The sequence below is a fragment of the Indicator indicator genome, chromosome 5 (assembly GCF_027791375.1).
Source record: "Indicator indicator isolate 239-I01 chromosome 5, UM_Iind_1.1, whole genome shotgun sequence".
Classification (NCBI taxonomy): Eukaryota; Metazoa; Chordata; class Aves; order Piciformes; family Indicatoridae; genus Indicator; species Indicator indicator.
In genome coordinates this window covers 27,417,312-27,432,929 of record NC_072014.1, presented here as the reverse complement: position 1 = coordinate 27,432,929, position 15,618 = coordinate 27,417,312, and the positions used below count along the sequence as shown (strand labels likewise).

At 43.0% G+C, this 15,618-nt stretch overlaps 1 protein-coding gene across 9 annotated transcripts in view; it reads right to left on the bottom strand.

Moving 5' to 3' along the window:
- Window positions 1-4,864: 4,864 nt before the first annotated feature.
- The window catches only part of BIN1 (bridging integrator 1), a 91,811-nt gene continuing 81,057 nt past the window's right edge, over window positions 4,865-15,618 (bottom strand). For 6 of the 9 annotated variants that reach the window (XM_054380734.1, XM_054380737.1, XM_054380735.1 and 3 more), the window contains 4 exons: window positions 10,672-10,764; window positions 9,798-9,908; window positions 8,374-8,475; window positions 4,865-4,972 (listed from right to left, as the gene is read on the bottom strand). In XM_054380734.1, coding sequence (XP_054236709.1) covers window positions 4,865-4,972; window positions 8,374-8,475; window positions 9,798-9,908; window positions 10,672-10,764 — 414 coding nt within the window. Of the gene's footprint in view, window positions 4,973-8,373; window positions 8,476-9,797; window positions 9,909-10,671; window positions 10,765-14,502; window positions 14,527-15,618 lie in introns of all 9 variants that reach the window. The other 3 variants (XM_054380740.1, XM_054380741.1, XM_054380733.1) reach the window with 2 other exon arrangements.

Here is a 15,618-nt window from a genome sequence, read left to right as displayed (position 1 = left end):
AGGAATAGCTTCCCTCTGGCAGCTCAGAGAAGAAAATTTGTTGCTTGTTTTCCTGATATCAGCATTATTCTCAAGCTGCACTGCATAGGATTTGCTAATGGACATATTTGTGCATCGTCAAGCTTTGCACTTGAGGCTAGTGTGAAGTGGTGTATGCTACCATCGACTTGAAAGAGCATGTGAGAGACTGGGAAGTAGGAGGAGCTAGAGAGTAGGGCCAGATACTGGAAGACACAGAGGCTAAAGAAATCAGGAGCTACTGTTGTTAGTAGCACACAGACCTTGTCGGTGGAAGGGTGGTAGCTCTTCCTAGTAAGGCCTGAGAGAGAGATCTCTGCATCCTCCAGTAAACGATATTCACTGATTTGGAGTATGGACTGCACAGAATCAAAAACTTACACAATAGTGGCAGAAAGCATTCAATCTGTCTGACACAGTGCAGGAAAGAGGAAACACTGAATTAAATATCCTGTGCAGGAGAGCAACATCTGCTAGCATATTGACTGTGCACATCCTGACCACTAATATTTTGTTCTCATCTCTAAATAAAGAGGTTCTGGACCTCCCTGGAATCATGAGGTTAGGCATTCAGTGCATCAGCCCCAAATTTAAAAAGGTAATGTGTCATCCCTCCATCCTCCCCCAGCATCTCCTTAGGCTGGGGCCTTTTCCCTTCAAGAGGCTGTTGCAAATCTTAACTGAGGTAACATCCCAATTCCAGGCAGAATATGGAGCCCTCACACCTGCTCCAGGTCATAAAAGAGAGACCTTTTTAACTTGGGGGTGCTTGCCTTGGCCACGTCTTAGATAGTGGGACAGGCAAGGGCTCTACCACTGTGAACAAAGCTTCAAGCATTGTGGCTAACAGATCACAAAGCAAGACTAGCACTGAGCAGCTGGAACAAAGCCTGCACAATTCCTTTTACTGCATCACCTTTGCAGCCAAGAAACAAAAAGGTAGTAAAAGCAGGCAGTTGAGGAATGCCCAAGGAAAACAGCACAAGCTATGCAGGAGTCTTGCCTGGAACAATGCATTTTTCTTTACCCTGGGACCCTTCCCTAATTCTATCTAATAAAGATACATTACTGATTTCACTAAGATAGAAAAAGGGAGAAAAAGCAATGCCTTATTTCCTTATCAGTTGGACAAACAATAATTCCTACTACACAGGGGGACTGGGCTCAAATTGGAGCAGTGTTGTAAATCTATAGTCATAAATCTGATCAAACTGAGACTGAGAGAGCAAGAATGTCTTTCTAAGCCAGGCTACAAAACCAGTCAGTGGCACAGGGTGAGAGAAGCTTTTATTATTTACCTAGTAAACAGTCAAGTGGAAGATTATTAGATGGGGAAACAGCAGCTTTGCTGGGCCAGATATCAGGTAATTCCTGAAATGTGTCCAGTGTACCTGTCAGTGGAGCAGAACTGGGCAATAGGCTTCTTTGGGTTCTCTTCAGTGGTTAGTGTACTCACCAAAAAATACAGTTTAGGGTTAACTGAAACCAGTCATCAGATTAAGAAAAGGTGGCAAAGGCAAAAACTATTAACATTAAAACATTTCTTTCAGCATTTTCAAAACAGCAAGTTTCACATTTTTGCTTCAAAGCAACTTCCTATAGCCCAAGTCATGAGATGTTTTGGTTTTTTAAGAAAAAAAAAAACTACAAATGAATGCTTCATTTTTGTTTGAGAGAATTTTTTTTTTTATGTTTTGATTTTTCCCTTTTTCATTCCACTGAGAAAATGGGGAGAGGGAAACAAATTGTCTCAGGTCACCCTTACAAATTTTTTCCCTGGATTTTTCAGTTCAGCCTGCAAACTGAAAAACCATTGTGGGCACAGCCTGCTTGGGAATTTACTGTCCCTCCTTCTATCTGAATCAGTCCTAAGACAAAGAAAATGGGAAGTTCATTTCACCAGCTAACACCAACCAGAATCAAAGCATTTAGCAGACATAAAAATACTGAAAACAGGAGAGTTTTGGCTGATAAAATGGGCTGAACATGAGGAGATAAGAAACCTCCTGGCTCCAAAAATGCTGCCATCTACAAGCTTCCTGCTATGCCATCCTACCCTCATATAAGGCAATTTATAAACTGTGGGTCTGACCCTGCATTTTCAGAATCTAAGATGTGCTGACACCACTTCTTTGTGAGCAATGCAAGATCCAGGTAACCCACTCTACCTGCTCTAAGCAAGAAGGTTTTAGGGGCTGGGATTTTGGGGTTGAGGGAAAGCAAATGGAGAGGTGCAACATCCTCCCCACTAGCAATATTTGAGCATCGCTCCTGTGACCTGAAAACAACATCCCTTTTTTGCAGAGTGTTGCCACTTCTGCAGGGACAATACAGTACTGAATAGTTGCTTTGCAAGCTCAGTAAAATGAAAAGGCCTTACAAGGATCTTTGCTGGGACAGTCATCTGCTTCAGCAGCAGACAACAATAGCAACAGCAAAAAAAACCCACAATAAATTAGGTATCAGCACAGCTTTCTAAATGCTCTAGAACAGTTACTTGCAAAACAAAACAAAACAAAACAAAACAAAAACCCAAAACAAAACAAAAAAATCACAGCTCTGGTACTTAGATTCTTGTCATTAAAAAAAAAAAAATCCACAGGCTTTGCATAAAAATAAACATTTTAAGCTGACAGTATTATGTTAATTGGATCAACCCGCTTTTTTATATATATATATTTCTATGTATATTTAAAGGTATATTTTTTAATGAATATTCTTTCAAGGAGTAATGAGAGTCATAAATGCAGAAAAATAGATATTTTGGAAAACAACAGGAATAATAAAGACAATCCTGGTGGAAAAGGAAGGAAAGAAAGATAAATCAAGAAGGATAGTAAAGCAACAGCTCAACATACTATAACATGTGGAGTCCAGTCCTTCTGTACTGCGAGCAGTTACTCTCAAATACTGTTAGGTTTTACAACAGTGAAGTAAAAAATAAATTCTTGCATATTTATTTAGACAAAAAGAGAGAGAAAGAGAAAGGATTTGGGTATATAGGACAGAATTTGATGCCTGCAACATTGTAACTATCACAGATCATCTCCCAAGCTGAAAGCAGGAGGAACTCTAGAAATTCCTGGATTTATAATATATTTTCTAATCAACATCTGATCTGTCCCTCTGAATTAATATTTTTTTTTTAAAGTGAATGCACTTTTGCCCTACAAATAATGAAAACAGACTGGAGAAGGTGGGTATTTCAGTAGTGTGTGTGTGTCAGCATTCCATGCATCTTTGACAAAAGCCAGCTCCTAACAGTTAGGAAGATTATTTCAGAGAGTGATCCTGTCCCTTTACAGCAGGAGGTAACCTCACTGTTAAAAATCCCTTCAAGAGAGAAAGATCATGGTGGGGGTAGGGAAAGCCATAAAAAATAACAGCCCGACCTGCTTGCCAGCTGCATCAGTATTCAAGTAAAGTTTAAAGTACCTTCATGGGACTTTAGAGCCTTGGAGGGTCAGACCGGCTTATTTTAGCAAGTGTAATATGCACTCTGAAACAGCCTTGTCCTCTGTTTAATCTTAAAAGCAAAACTCAAAAACAAACAGAAGCAAAGGAAAGGTACAGGAAAGGTCTTGGCATCAGTATTAGACTGCAGAGTGTCTTCTTGACACTGACACTTTGATATTCTTGCCTTCCTTCCTAATGCGTTAAAATATCATGAAGTCATGCAGCCATTTTAAATGAGTATTTCAAGAACACAGTTTTCATGGAGGTTAACTTCATCACCAGCACAGCACTGGAGAAAGCTGAGCTAACAATATTTCACTTACAGAACTCTTCAAAGGAAAACAAGGAATACAATTCCACAAATAGCAATGCCAGTTAAGAGCACAGAAAGCGGATTGGGAATTTTTTCCCTTGGTGTTTTTTCTTAGATATTTTTTTCAGAAAAAAAAAATTCTTCCCTTATCTCTTTCTTTAAAAGCAAATTTTCTAACTAGACAAATTTTAGAGTGAACTTCCTCCTACATGAATCTAAGCTTTTCTGAAACCACCCACAGGGTTTTTGCGGCAGAGGATTCCCTCTCCTGAATTTCAGAGCCATCTAAAGCATATCCACTTGTTTGGTTTCTCCTCTCGAATTCATCCATTCCCCTTAGCATTTCACAGGGCAATACTACAGCAAGAATTTAGGTATCTGCATTTGAAAGAGCTTTGGACCAAGCACAGCTTCACACTTCTCATCTTCTCCATGCCCTTTCCATGTAGTTTCCTCTATCTTCACCTGTACAGAATCAGTTTGTGTAATGCTGTTTTAAAGGAAGAAAATAAAACACACACACACATACACTGTATTGGTGAACACTGTACACTAAATATTTTTTCAACAGCATAACCAAAATTTTGGCCTACTGATGGTTGAAGACATAGGGAAGGCTGATTTTTTTACGGTTGCCATGCAAGCCACCTTCAAGACAAAACAGATGAACCCATCCAAGAGCAAATGCAGCTTCTGCTCTCAAGCCATTAAACCAACACTGCCTTTCCAGGGATCAGACTGACATCTCGCCAATCCAGTCAATGCAGTAATAGAGAACCACACTCAGTTGCTTCTGCACCAGTCCTCTGAATCCAAATGCTGTTAAAATCAAAAGGGGAAGAGGGTATTTGACTTGCCTTATTATTATCAATATGTATATATTTTGATAACACTTTGAATTGCAATTTACTTCTGAAACCTTGCCCTTTGAGAAGAACACACCCTTTAAGTTGACTTTTATCTCAGGCTTCTGTTCCTTTAAAATTCTCTCCTCTTTTCATTTTGCTGCTCTTTTTTCAATTATCTACCAGAGAACTTGTTTCTTCCAGCAGAAATGTGACTGGTGGGCTTGGGCTTTCACTGCACCCGCTCAGTGAAATTCTCAGGGAAAACCCCTCGGCATTGGTCAAGTTCCTTATGCTGGATCCAGTCAGACTCCTTCACGCCCATCAGCCATCCTTCATCCTGGGGGAAAAGACAGAGCAGATGTGAGCAGGGATTTTTCTTAGAGCGCAGGCCAGGGAGGTTCAAGGCACTATCAAAGCCATGCTTGTATCTGGCTTGGAAACAATCCAGGAAGAGGATGGGGGAGAAGAAAAAAAAATATGCTTTCATTCCCCCTTGAATAGGGAGAAGACTACACCCCACCTGAGTCAGTACCAAAACTCCTATCTGACCCAGAGTGCCTACAGACAATGAAATCATAAACAGTTATTAAGCGTAATACAAACATGTCATAATTTACACTCATTGAAACAGAAGAAATTCTGCTAAAGAAAGTCTCTAGAGCTACAGGATAGGAATCACCTTTGGGTCTAGCATTCTCTATAGTGACAGGCACCACCACAGTGCAATTCATGCTATTCACCTTGGGCAGAGGTTTCTGGAAAGGATGGATAATTCACTGGAGCTGCTAATCCTCTGTTTCAGTCAGGGCACCTGGATGATTAGCACTTCAGAGGGGTGGTACAGACAAAGTGAGACTCACTTGCTATGCTGAAATTCTGTTCTATGAGAACTGGGAGCTGAGGAGCTCAACCCATCTCCCCAAAACCCAGCAGTCTTTTGGGCTTGATGCAAGGAGAGGTTGCCAAAACTCCCAGATTTGTGCTACACGTGATGTAAGACTCAAGGTCTGTCACAAAGGTCCTCTCTAGCCACCCAATCTATACATCTATAAACACGGATGAATTTTCAGAGGCAAATGGAGTTGTCCTTGGTAGAACCTGGCCAGGAGGAGAAGCAGGCATCCCATCTAGATTTCTGCTCCATCCAAAGTACATGACAAGAGAAGGCTGAACTGCTTGCAGTTCATGTGTGCAACCACCTTATTCTCTGCATGCCTTGGATCTGCTACCATAGAAGCACACCCTCAGTGTTTGAATATATCCACTGATGTGAGTCATTCACAGTGACACAGCCTACAGGATGAGACTGCAGAACAAAGCAAGATTGCTGCATGGGGGACCGCTGCCTCCAAACTCAACAGTCAGAGCAAGTTGTTTGGTTTGGAGACAGTGGTCCTCCGTGCAGCATCCACTCCTTTGGGCAAAGCACACACCAGGCTTGTTTAGAAATATGTAATCACATTCAACTATCTAACTTGCCAGGGAACCAGTCAACCAGATGCCCTGAGCTGTGGAGAAACGGGGCATGTGTGTGTGTGGTTCACACAGTTCTCCTCACATTTCTGCTTTCCTGAAACTGGGAGGAAGCAATGCAACCGGGGTGAAGCAATGCCTTCCTTGAAAATTCTTCAAAGCAATACCTGCACAGTGCAGGAGCAATGCAGCCCTCACCAGGGGTGATCCATGGAGCACATACTGCTTTCTGCTGCCATTCTGCACCTTCTGTCCTCTTGTCCTGTTCTCTGCCTATTTCCTGTAGCAGCAGCTCAGACCAGCCACTGCATTCCCGTTCCCTGCTCCCTGCAGGCTCATTTGGCCCTTGCTGCTGCCTTAGAGTTGAGCATTCAAGGGATGTCACAGGAATGGCATGAGACGGGAGCCCATCTGCAGCAACCAGCTGCAGGGGCTGCAGAAGGACTGACATGCCATAAATCAGGAAGACAAATGACTAGGCAGAAGATACTGGTCTCAAGTTTCTGGAAGGCAGCTTCCAGCTCACAGCACGGCAAGCACAAAAGCTCATCCCTTGGCACATAGCATCTGTCCATACAGCATGCATCACTCCCACTGCATCCTGCTATGAAGGGTCTCCTCAGCTATGGGGATCAGACACAAGGTCCCAGACTGACCCTTGCCAATTCTGAACCACGTCACTTGAAGTGCCAGTTCAGAAGCGTTGCTGCCCTTCACCCTTTCTTCTATCAAGAGAGATGAACCCAGGCCTGGCTGACATACCCACAGACTGACAACTGAGCTGCAATTTGGGGACATGGATCACAGTCTATTACCCTAAGCCTCTTCCGCTCACGTGCGCAGCTCTCATGCACATGTTAAAAGCCAATGTTTTCTGGCTGCATACAGTCGAGGTTAGGGAAAGGAGCTGTTGCACAAGATACACTGTGGGAAGGTTAGAGGGCTCCAGTACAGCTACAGCATCATGTTAGCAACACTCAGAGCTCACCCTCTGCAGCTTGGAGAGTCTCGAGTTCATGGCTGTTGCACCCACATCCAGCTAGAGTGCAAACATAGGGCATTGAAAAACTCTGCTCCACAAATGCCACCTCATACCACAGAAACTAGGAGAGCTGCCACTCATTTCCCATCCAGAAAGTTTTCTGAGAAAGAAATGCTCAACAAATGCTCATGCAGGGCAGTCCCACACAGTGAAAAGTCTTGTCTCCAGAAGGAATCTCTGCTCTTTCCTATACAACCCTTCCCACCAAGAGCACCTAGCTCTGCAAGAACTGTAGGCACATTATAGCTCCCGTTTCAGAAGCAGCAGCAAGGTCTGCCTCCATAATTCACAAAGGCAACAGCTAAGCCACAACAAAGAGGATCCACATCTTCTGTTGCAAGTGAACTACATCACCTTCCCTTTACTCTTTGTGGAATCCAGATCTTGTCTGGGCTTGGCCAAACTCAGAAAGCTGGTGACTACTAAATCAGTTCAGAGAATTCCCTTCCTTTTCCAAACAAAAAAACTGGAGACATGAGCATGAATTTTACAAAATCACCACCTTCCTCAGACAAAGTAGTAAAACTGCTGCAGACTTTTATCAGCTGGAAGCCCTGAAACACAGTAAGTGAGGAAGTTTTACTCAAGACTTCTAGAAATAGCTTGGAATGAAGAAAAATATCAACAATTAAATTCAGTTTCAACACTGACAGTTAAGACTGTTCTGTAAGGCCGAGCAACCTGCTCCAGTCTTTGGCTCTGCTGCCATCCCCCGACCAAACACTGTCATAGCCATTGTTGTGCTGAAGTGCAAGACACCACCCATGGCAAGTTGCTTTCTCAGAGCTCCAGAGTTCCTCAAAAGAGAAAAAAGTATCATCATAAGTGGGTCACTCCTGGCAATGCCACAGTCTGCACAGTTCACAGGGAATGTGCATCAAGTTTCGGAGTAAAGTTTAGAAGGCAAAGTATGGTCTCTGAAGGGGTCCCTGATCAAGGAAGCCATTGTATTGGCTTACATGCCCCCATATGGACAAGAAGTCCTGGCTTCTTCACATGCTTTATGCATGATAATGTCTTCACTTTCCAGTACAAGCAGTGTCCTCCCCTCTGTTGCAGGAAGGCAATCTCAAGCTCAACGACAACCTCTTCTCTTGCCAGCTCCCAGCCACAAACTGATGGCTCTGCATCCAGCCAGCCGACTGTTAGTGGAGGAAGCAGCAGCTTTTGAAATCGTCTTGGCTCCTCCTGACCCAGGCTCACAGCCTGTCTTCCCCACTCACCTGCTCCTCAGGGTTCTCAAATGGAATCACAAGCACCACATCCCCAGCCTTCAGCTGCAGCTCATCACTGTCAGTGGCCGTGTAATCATGCATAGCTTGAACCTATGGGGAGAGGAGAGCTTAGGTGAGGCCAGACTTTTTTCATCCAGTTCTGAAATGGGCAACATGGCTTTGAGGTTGGAAGACACCTTTGGAGGCTATCTGATCCATCCTGTTGCTTTAAGCAGGGCCAGTCTGGACGACAAATGCCACATCTCTGGCAATAACCACCACTTTCCCACATGGCTACATGCTTGTTCACACAGCCTGGCATGCAGTTCACATTTGCCACAAGGGCATCCTGGTGAGTCTCATTCTACTTCTTATGCACCCGCACCTTCCCATCCTTACACAGGACAGTTGAATTACCATGGTATGGGCCTAAAAGCCTCACAGGCTAGAAAGCCTGTATTCACTTCAATGGTGCCCTGTACTTTTTTACAGCTGGACTGCAAGGTTACTGGAGGTTACAGCCTTGCATCTCTGACACAACAATGTAGGGAAGAGTATTGGTTTGGACTTTCAAGTGATTATATTCTGTCAGGTTTTCTCTTTGGTATTCAGCCTAATTCTTCCTACCAACATCCGCATGACAGCTTTTCTACTTCAAACCACAGCTCTCCTCTTCAGGCACTAAAGCCTATAACACTGCCTGTAAACAGTCCAAATATGGTTGTTCTTCAGAGTTTTGTCATTCTGCTCTTGGTACATCTCCCGGAAAAAAAGTTTTTAAAAAGGTAAAATGAGGCATAGGCACGACTAAAGCAGAAGAAAAGCAGGAGGCTGTCATTTCTCTGGTCATTGTGCATCTGTGCTGTCTTGCTACTGTATTCTGTTATGCACTTTAAATTTGTGGCCTATGCTCACCCACAATCACTCCTTCTTCCACACCTTCAAAACATGCCATGAGTGATCTTTGGCATCTTCCCAACACCCACCAGACTTGTCTTATCCTGTATTTTCTTCTGTTCATCCTGGCTTTCTAATTTCCTCAAACACAACATTCTCTGTCCCTACTGGTAATTCCCACTCTCCTTCATTTGCCACTTGCATCAAAGTTTAACCTTTCTAGTTTGGAGCACAACTTCTTCTCTACTATCCAGAGTCTGTGACTGACACTACCATACCACCAGAAATAACTGCAGGAGAGAGAAGGAGGGACTTTGTTATACAGCACAGTCAAGCATTTAGACACCAATGCTCTTATACAGTTCTTTGAGGGATCTGGAAGTGAATGAAGCTGGAGAGTAAGGTGTATCTCTCCTTCAACTTCCTTTCTCCATTTCAATGCAGCATAGCCCATGGCCATGCTGAGTAAAAGTAGTTAACTCCCTACAGAAGAAAGAAGTCACCAGGAACTCAGTACCCCACCACCACACATTCACCTTGAACAGGAATCCTGGGGGCATGTCAGCTCTTTCAGATGAAGTGCCTCCTTCCACAGTGCCATTGACAGTAGCAGGGAAAGTTTCCACAACAACAGCAGGCAGAGAGTTCTGGCAGGCAGCAGCAGCAGCCAGGGAAGACAAAAAAAGAAATTGAGAAAAGAGGATTGAACCTTGCAGCTCCGAGTCCACCTTGGTGGATCCACATCCCAACCCCACCCATGGCTTCAGCAGGTTTTCCCAGCAGGAGTCAGTGACAAGAACACTCCAAGCACAGCAGAGGCAGCAGCAAGAAGGCAGGAGAGGTGACTGATGCCTTCCTTTGTTTAAGACAAAAGGGTTTTTTTCTGAGACATTTCCCACTTACTATGGTCACAACACAGTTCTTGCAGAGCCCTCATGGAACCTACAACTCAAGTGCAACAGCTTCTAGGAACCAAGAGACCATGAGATGAGACTTACTCCAGTTCCCTACAAAGGTGACAGTGTCAGGAGAAAAAAAAAAAAAAGAGGAACCCTGGGTGACATAGGCACAGCCCAGAGGACAGGGTAGGCAAAGTAAATGTTGTGCAAGGAAGAATTCAGCAGACAATGCAAGCTTAGCACAGCATGGGCTGTGGGCTGGCTTCACAACATGGGTGAAGGCATAGTCCTTTTTAATGGATCTTCCAGCAGAGTTTCTCCCTAATCATTACACAGATAAAATGCAGAAAGTAAGTCTGGCCACTGAATAAGAGCTTTGCAACTGCTGGGGAGGCAGAGCTGTGTTCTTCCAAGCAGTCACAGATCCCTTTTCTCAGCCCAGTGTCCACACTTTCTGTATGACAAAGAGAGGTGATGGGGAAAAGAGACTGCAGTCTGTCAAGGTGCTTACAGATCCTGAATCAGCTTCAGTTTTAGATCCTTCAGCTCCAGCTGCTGCTTCTGAACCAGCTGCTTCAGCTCCTGCATGGGCTGCTTCTGCAGGCTGCAAGACAAAAGTCATCCAGGTGTACAGTTAACACTCATTACTGCCGCGTGTTTGTGTAGAAAAGTGCAGCTCGGTCTGCCCAAGTGCTCTATGCTGTTGACTGCTGCCATCTGCTGACAAATAGGTGAGAAATCTCAGGGTCTTGGCTAGGTTTGTCTCCCCTTTCTCTGCAACCCAGGAAAATGACAGCAAACTCTGCATTCCCTCACTCCAGCCACACAGCAGGCAATAAATACTCCAGAGGAAATCAATGAAACACCAAAACATCCTGTGTGCCTCTATTTTCACAGACCTACTTTATACCTGCCCAGTACCTATCACTATATAGATTGCCCACTTGTATGTGACTATAATTCCTCTATCATGCCAAGGAACAAGGATCTCAGAACAGGCTACTTCCAAGAACCAACAAATAAATATTGTATACTCCCAGAAACAGGAAAGCATGGTAATAAAGTGTCCAGATAGGGAACTTAATCTGGACCCAGCATCCACATAACGTCGGTACTGAATTAACTTGAATTGAAAACTGTGGTTACTGTCACCCAGTTTGACTTTTGGATAGGCCCAAAGAGGTGTGAGTTTGGATTCTCTTGTGAATATTCTGTTACTAAGAATTTGCTCTGAAAATTGCACATGATGTGCACATACGTGGACACGTTTGTGTTAGCGGGGAGGGGAGCTTCTAACACACAAAAGCTGCCACCACCAGGGAGAAATATTCAGCATCACCTACAAATCACTACCTGACAGACTGTTCTAAGAAGCCTATGGACAGGGGTTTCTGTGCACAAGTAAAGATCAGCCAAACACCTCTGACACACTTTCAGAGACTCAGATTTTTATTCTCCCTCACCTGAAGTCAGGCTAACTCTGTTTTAACACAAAATTAAAGGTGTTTATTTGTCCCTGACAGAACCTGGAGCAATGCAGGAAGTAAGTTGATCTGGTAGCACCAATACTGCATATCAGCCTCTTAGAAGACTGGTCAGGCAGCATGTGGGAAGACTCCTAACAAAAAAGTCAAGGGCCTAATTTGCAGTCCCAGTGTCTTCGTGGCCAATCTATATCCATTTGCTCTCTACACCAGCTAGCACACACACCTCTTTGCAGAACCTAACCAGATACTCAGGTTTCTACTTTCACAGTAAGGATCGTTATACAGAGATTTCCCATTTTTAATGCATCAGCTTTAGCATGCCTGCATTTGGTGAACATGCTTAGCCCTGAATACAGCCACGTTCAAAACAAGGCATTGTACCAGATCCCTTCATGTGGCAATTCTCATAGTCCCAACTCTACAAAAACCCAGTGTGAAGTAGTGACCGTGACAGCCCTTCACTGTACACCCATCTGTGCACTGGCACAATGCTCCAAGTAGGGTTCTAATAACAGCTGCAATATCAAAGAAAAAAAAAATCCTTGATTTAACAAAAAGCCATTAGTTTATCTTCAGCTGCTCCAGTGGTGCCATTTAACACATGGCTTCCTTTCCTAGCACTTCCTTCCTCATTTCTCACCATCACCATGTCAACAGGCCTGTACTGCCAGAGGGTATTATAAACAGCAGAGCTGTTCGCATCCTGCAGAGGATTCCTACAGCAGCTTTGGTAGTGCTGGGGTTAATGCATGCATATGAAATGCTACAAAGGCTTCTCCTGTTCAATAAGATTCACTTCCAGGTTTCTTTTTATTTGGATTCAGTAAAACTAGAACTGGGCCAGATGCCAGCCCAACTCTATCTGGCCAAACATAAAAAACATGTGGACAAGTGAAAAGGAACTCAACATGAACTCCTTTTTTAAAAGCTGGTGATTTGCAAAACCAGTATGTAAATAACTACAGAAATTTAATCTAAATTAATGCTCTGTATTCCCACAAAGGGCATTTTTATGTCAGCTACTCATTTTTCTTTGTACTTGTGGGCATCCCAAGGCCTACAAAAGCATTTACAGTCATTTACAGTCATGGAATGACACTATAGAGGGAAGAGGAAGAATTTCTCACCACTGCTGCCGGGTTTGAAAGCTTGGCTTATTCCAACAGCAGCATCATACACACCAAAGGCAAGTTTGCTAGTCTGTAGAACTAAGCAAGTTCTGCTGCATCCAAGTTTCTCTGCAGTTTTTAAAATCATGGCATGTGGGACTATGTAACCACATAACAATTCCCCTCTCATCAACAGCTAAGAACAACATTAGCACAAAAACACTTTAGTAGACCTGACAAGCAAGAAGAGGATTCCCCAGCTATAGGGAGCTCTGCTCTTTAATCATGTATGGTATGCCAAGGTGAGGCTTGACATGGTAAGAACATCTTGTCTAGTAGTGTTCCCTGTTTGACTAAATTGCCCTGGGTGAAATCAATTTCCAGGATGGGAGAAAAGGCCCAAAACACATTTTACATCCAGACTGTAAGCACAGCTCAATCAGATACAGTCATACTTCACTCCTGCCCATCCACCTGAAAAGCACAAGATCTTTCCCTGCAAAAACACAGACTTGTTTCTTTCTTAGTAAGACAGACTGACAATGCACATACAGGGGAATGACAGATGTCAAACACTGACAGTTGATAGATATTTTGATTGGGGATATGGTTTAGGGCTGAACCTTGTAGAGTAGGGTTATCAGTTAGACTCGGTGATCCCAAGGGTCTTTTCCAACCTGAATGATTCTGTGACTCTGTGATTTTTTCCCTTGTGTGACTTTTCTCAACATGACCCAGACTCAAGTGAAGGAGAGCACTGGCCACAGTGAGTCCTTGGGCCAGGCTCTCAGCAAAGGTTAAGTCATGTCCTCCCAAGTACTGACTCTAGGCAGTGATCTGGCCCTTGAGAATGTTGGCAGGACTTAATTCCCCAGCATAAGCCAAGGACATGTGATTACATCTAGCCCATGGGATAGAACTAGCTCAAGTAGCAGGCATGAGTACCCAGATCAAATGTTTTCTGTCCATACTGCTGGTTGTTTGTCCAGAGGGGCTCAAAAATAGTTGTGCTTGAGTATCTCCCAGTGGGCTAACCTGGAGCAATCTGAGACCTTCCCAGGCCAAATACATCGAGAAGGCATAAATGAGGGTGAGGGTCTGGCTTGGGTTCAGATGCAGAACGTGTAGCAAGCTTCAACGCTGAGGCTGAAGCAGATGCCAGGTAAGTCTTGGGCCTTTAATTTTCATTAAAATTAAATTAGTTTAATTTTCATTGTAGGCACAGGCTGAGCTATTTCACATCAGCCTTTCTGGCAATGATGGTCAACGAACAGCAAACACCACAGGTAATTCCAAACATATATGTATACCAAATTGTACAGGCAGTAAGGATGTGGGGCAGCTGAGACATTTATGCATTTCACACAAGACCAAGAGGATGTACAGAGTTTAGGAAATAGTGGAGTATGGAGGGTGAGCATGATGCCACAGTGGGATTAATTTTGAGGAGAGTGTCACAGCATCATGCCAAAGGAAAGATGAGTGAGTTAGTATGGAAAAGCAATGAGGTTGTGCACTGATGGTGACATAAAGTTTCAGAGTGACAGAACTGCTCTGCAAACATCTGGGTGCCCTTGGGCCTTCACAGAAGGTGTAAAAATGTGTTCAGCAGCGCATGGAGCAGTTATGGTTTGGGATCTGCAGAAAGCAAAAGCAGTGAGGGAAAGGAGACAAGTATGCACACAGAGATGGCACTGGCACATGCATAGTACATGATGAGAGATGAAAGCCACGTGAAGTTCTTACCTCCCATAAATCCCAAGGTAAAGACTAAGCGTGTCAAAGAGCAACAAAAATAAAACATTTACACGTGATTATTTCAATGAGTACAAACATTACAGATGCTGATCAGACTGAAGCAGACATACACATTCAACAGCACTTATCTCTACACATTTCTAAAATACTTTTAGGTACCTAAATTTATACAACCTTCCCATTGCATTGGTATGACAGAAGACAGTCCAGCCACATTCAATTATCAGTGGCAGACCACACAGCCATTTAAAAAAAAGAAAAAAAGAAAAAAAGAAAAAAAGCTTCATGAATTTGTGGTCTCTCAGGGTTAAATATGCTCCCATATGCCCACACCCATTAGACTTATTATGATTTCAGAATAAGACTTCAACCAATGTCTTTGACTCAGTACTGAAATATCAAAGAGGTTACTCTTTGCCCTAGTGCCCACTTTATAGGAGATAAATTTGATTGCTTTGGCTTTCACTAGGCTTTGTACTGTGGTTACTATTAGAAAGTATTGATTTCAGACTCTTTCTTTTAGTGACTTCTGAAGCTAATAATAAACTACGTTACAACACCAAATATGCTACTGCTAAGGAATTTTGAAAAACCCACCCAGCATAATATTTTTTGCTTGTGGGAAGGGTAAAAAATAATTCCATTTGAAGTTAAACTTATACTTGCATCCTACACCAATGTACCAATTTATCCAAGTTCTAATTGGTAATTCAGATTAAAAGTTATATCCCACACCAGTGTACGAATTTATCCAAGTTCTAATTGGTAATTCAGATTAAAAATAAATGAATTTTTAAAATAAGCACAACCTGGCTTGCAGTTTGTTCTGTCAGGCAAGAAGACACAAAATGCCAATGTGTCCACTTAAAGTTAAAGAAAGTGGTAACTTGCCAGACTGGTGTGTAGTGAACTATGATAATAATAGTATCTTGAAAATACAGCATATTAATTCAGAAGAATCAAATGCCTAATGTTTGATTTCTCTAACAGAAGAGGACTTACTGCTACAAACATCTGTGTTATATAGGCCTATTTGACATGATGATACTGGAGAAATACTGCAAACATCCCAATTATGTTTATTACCAATTTTAATGGCAGCCA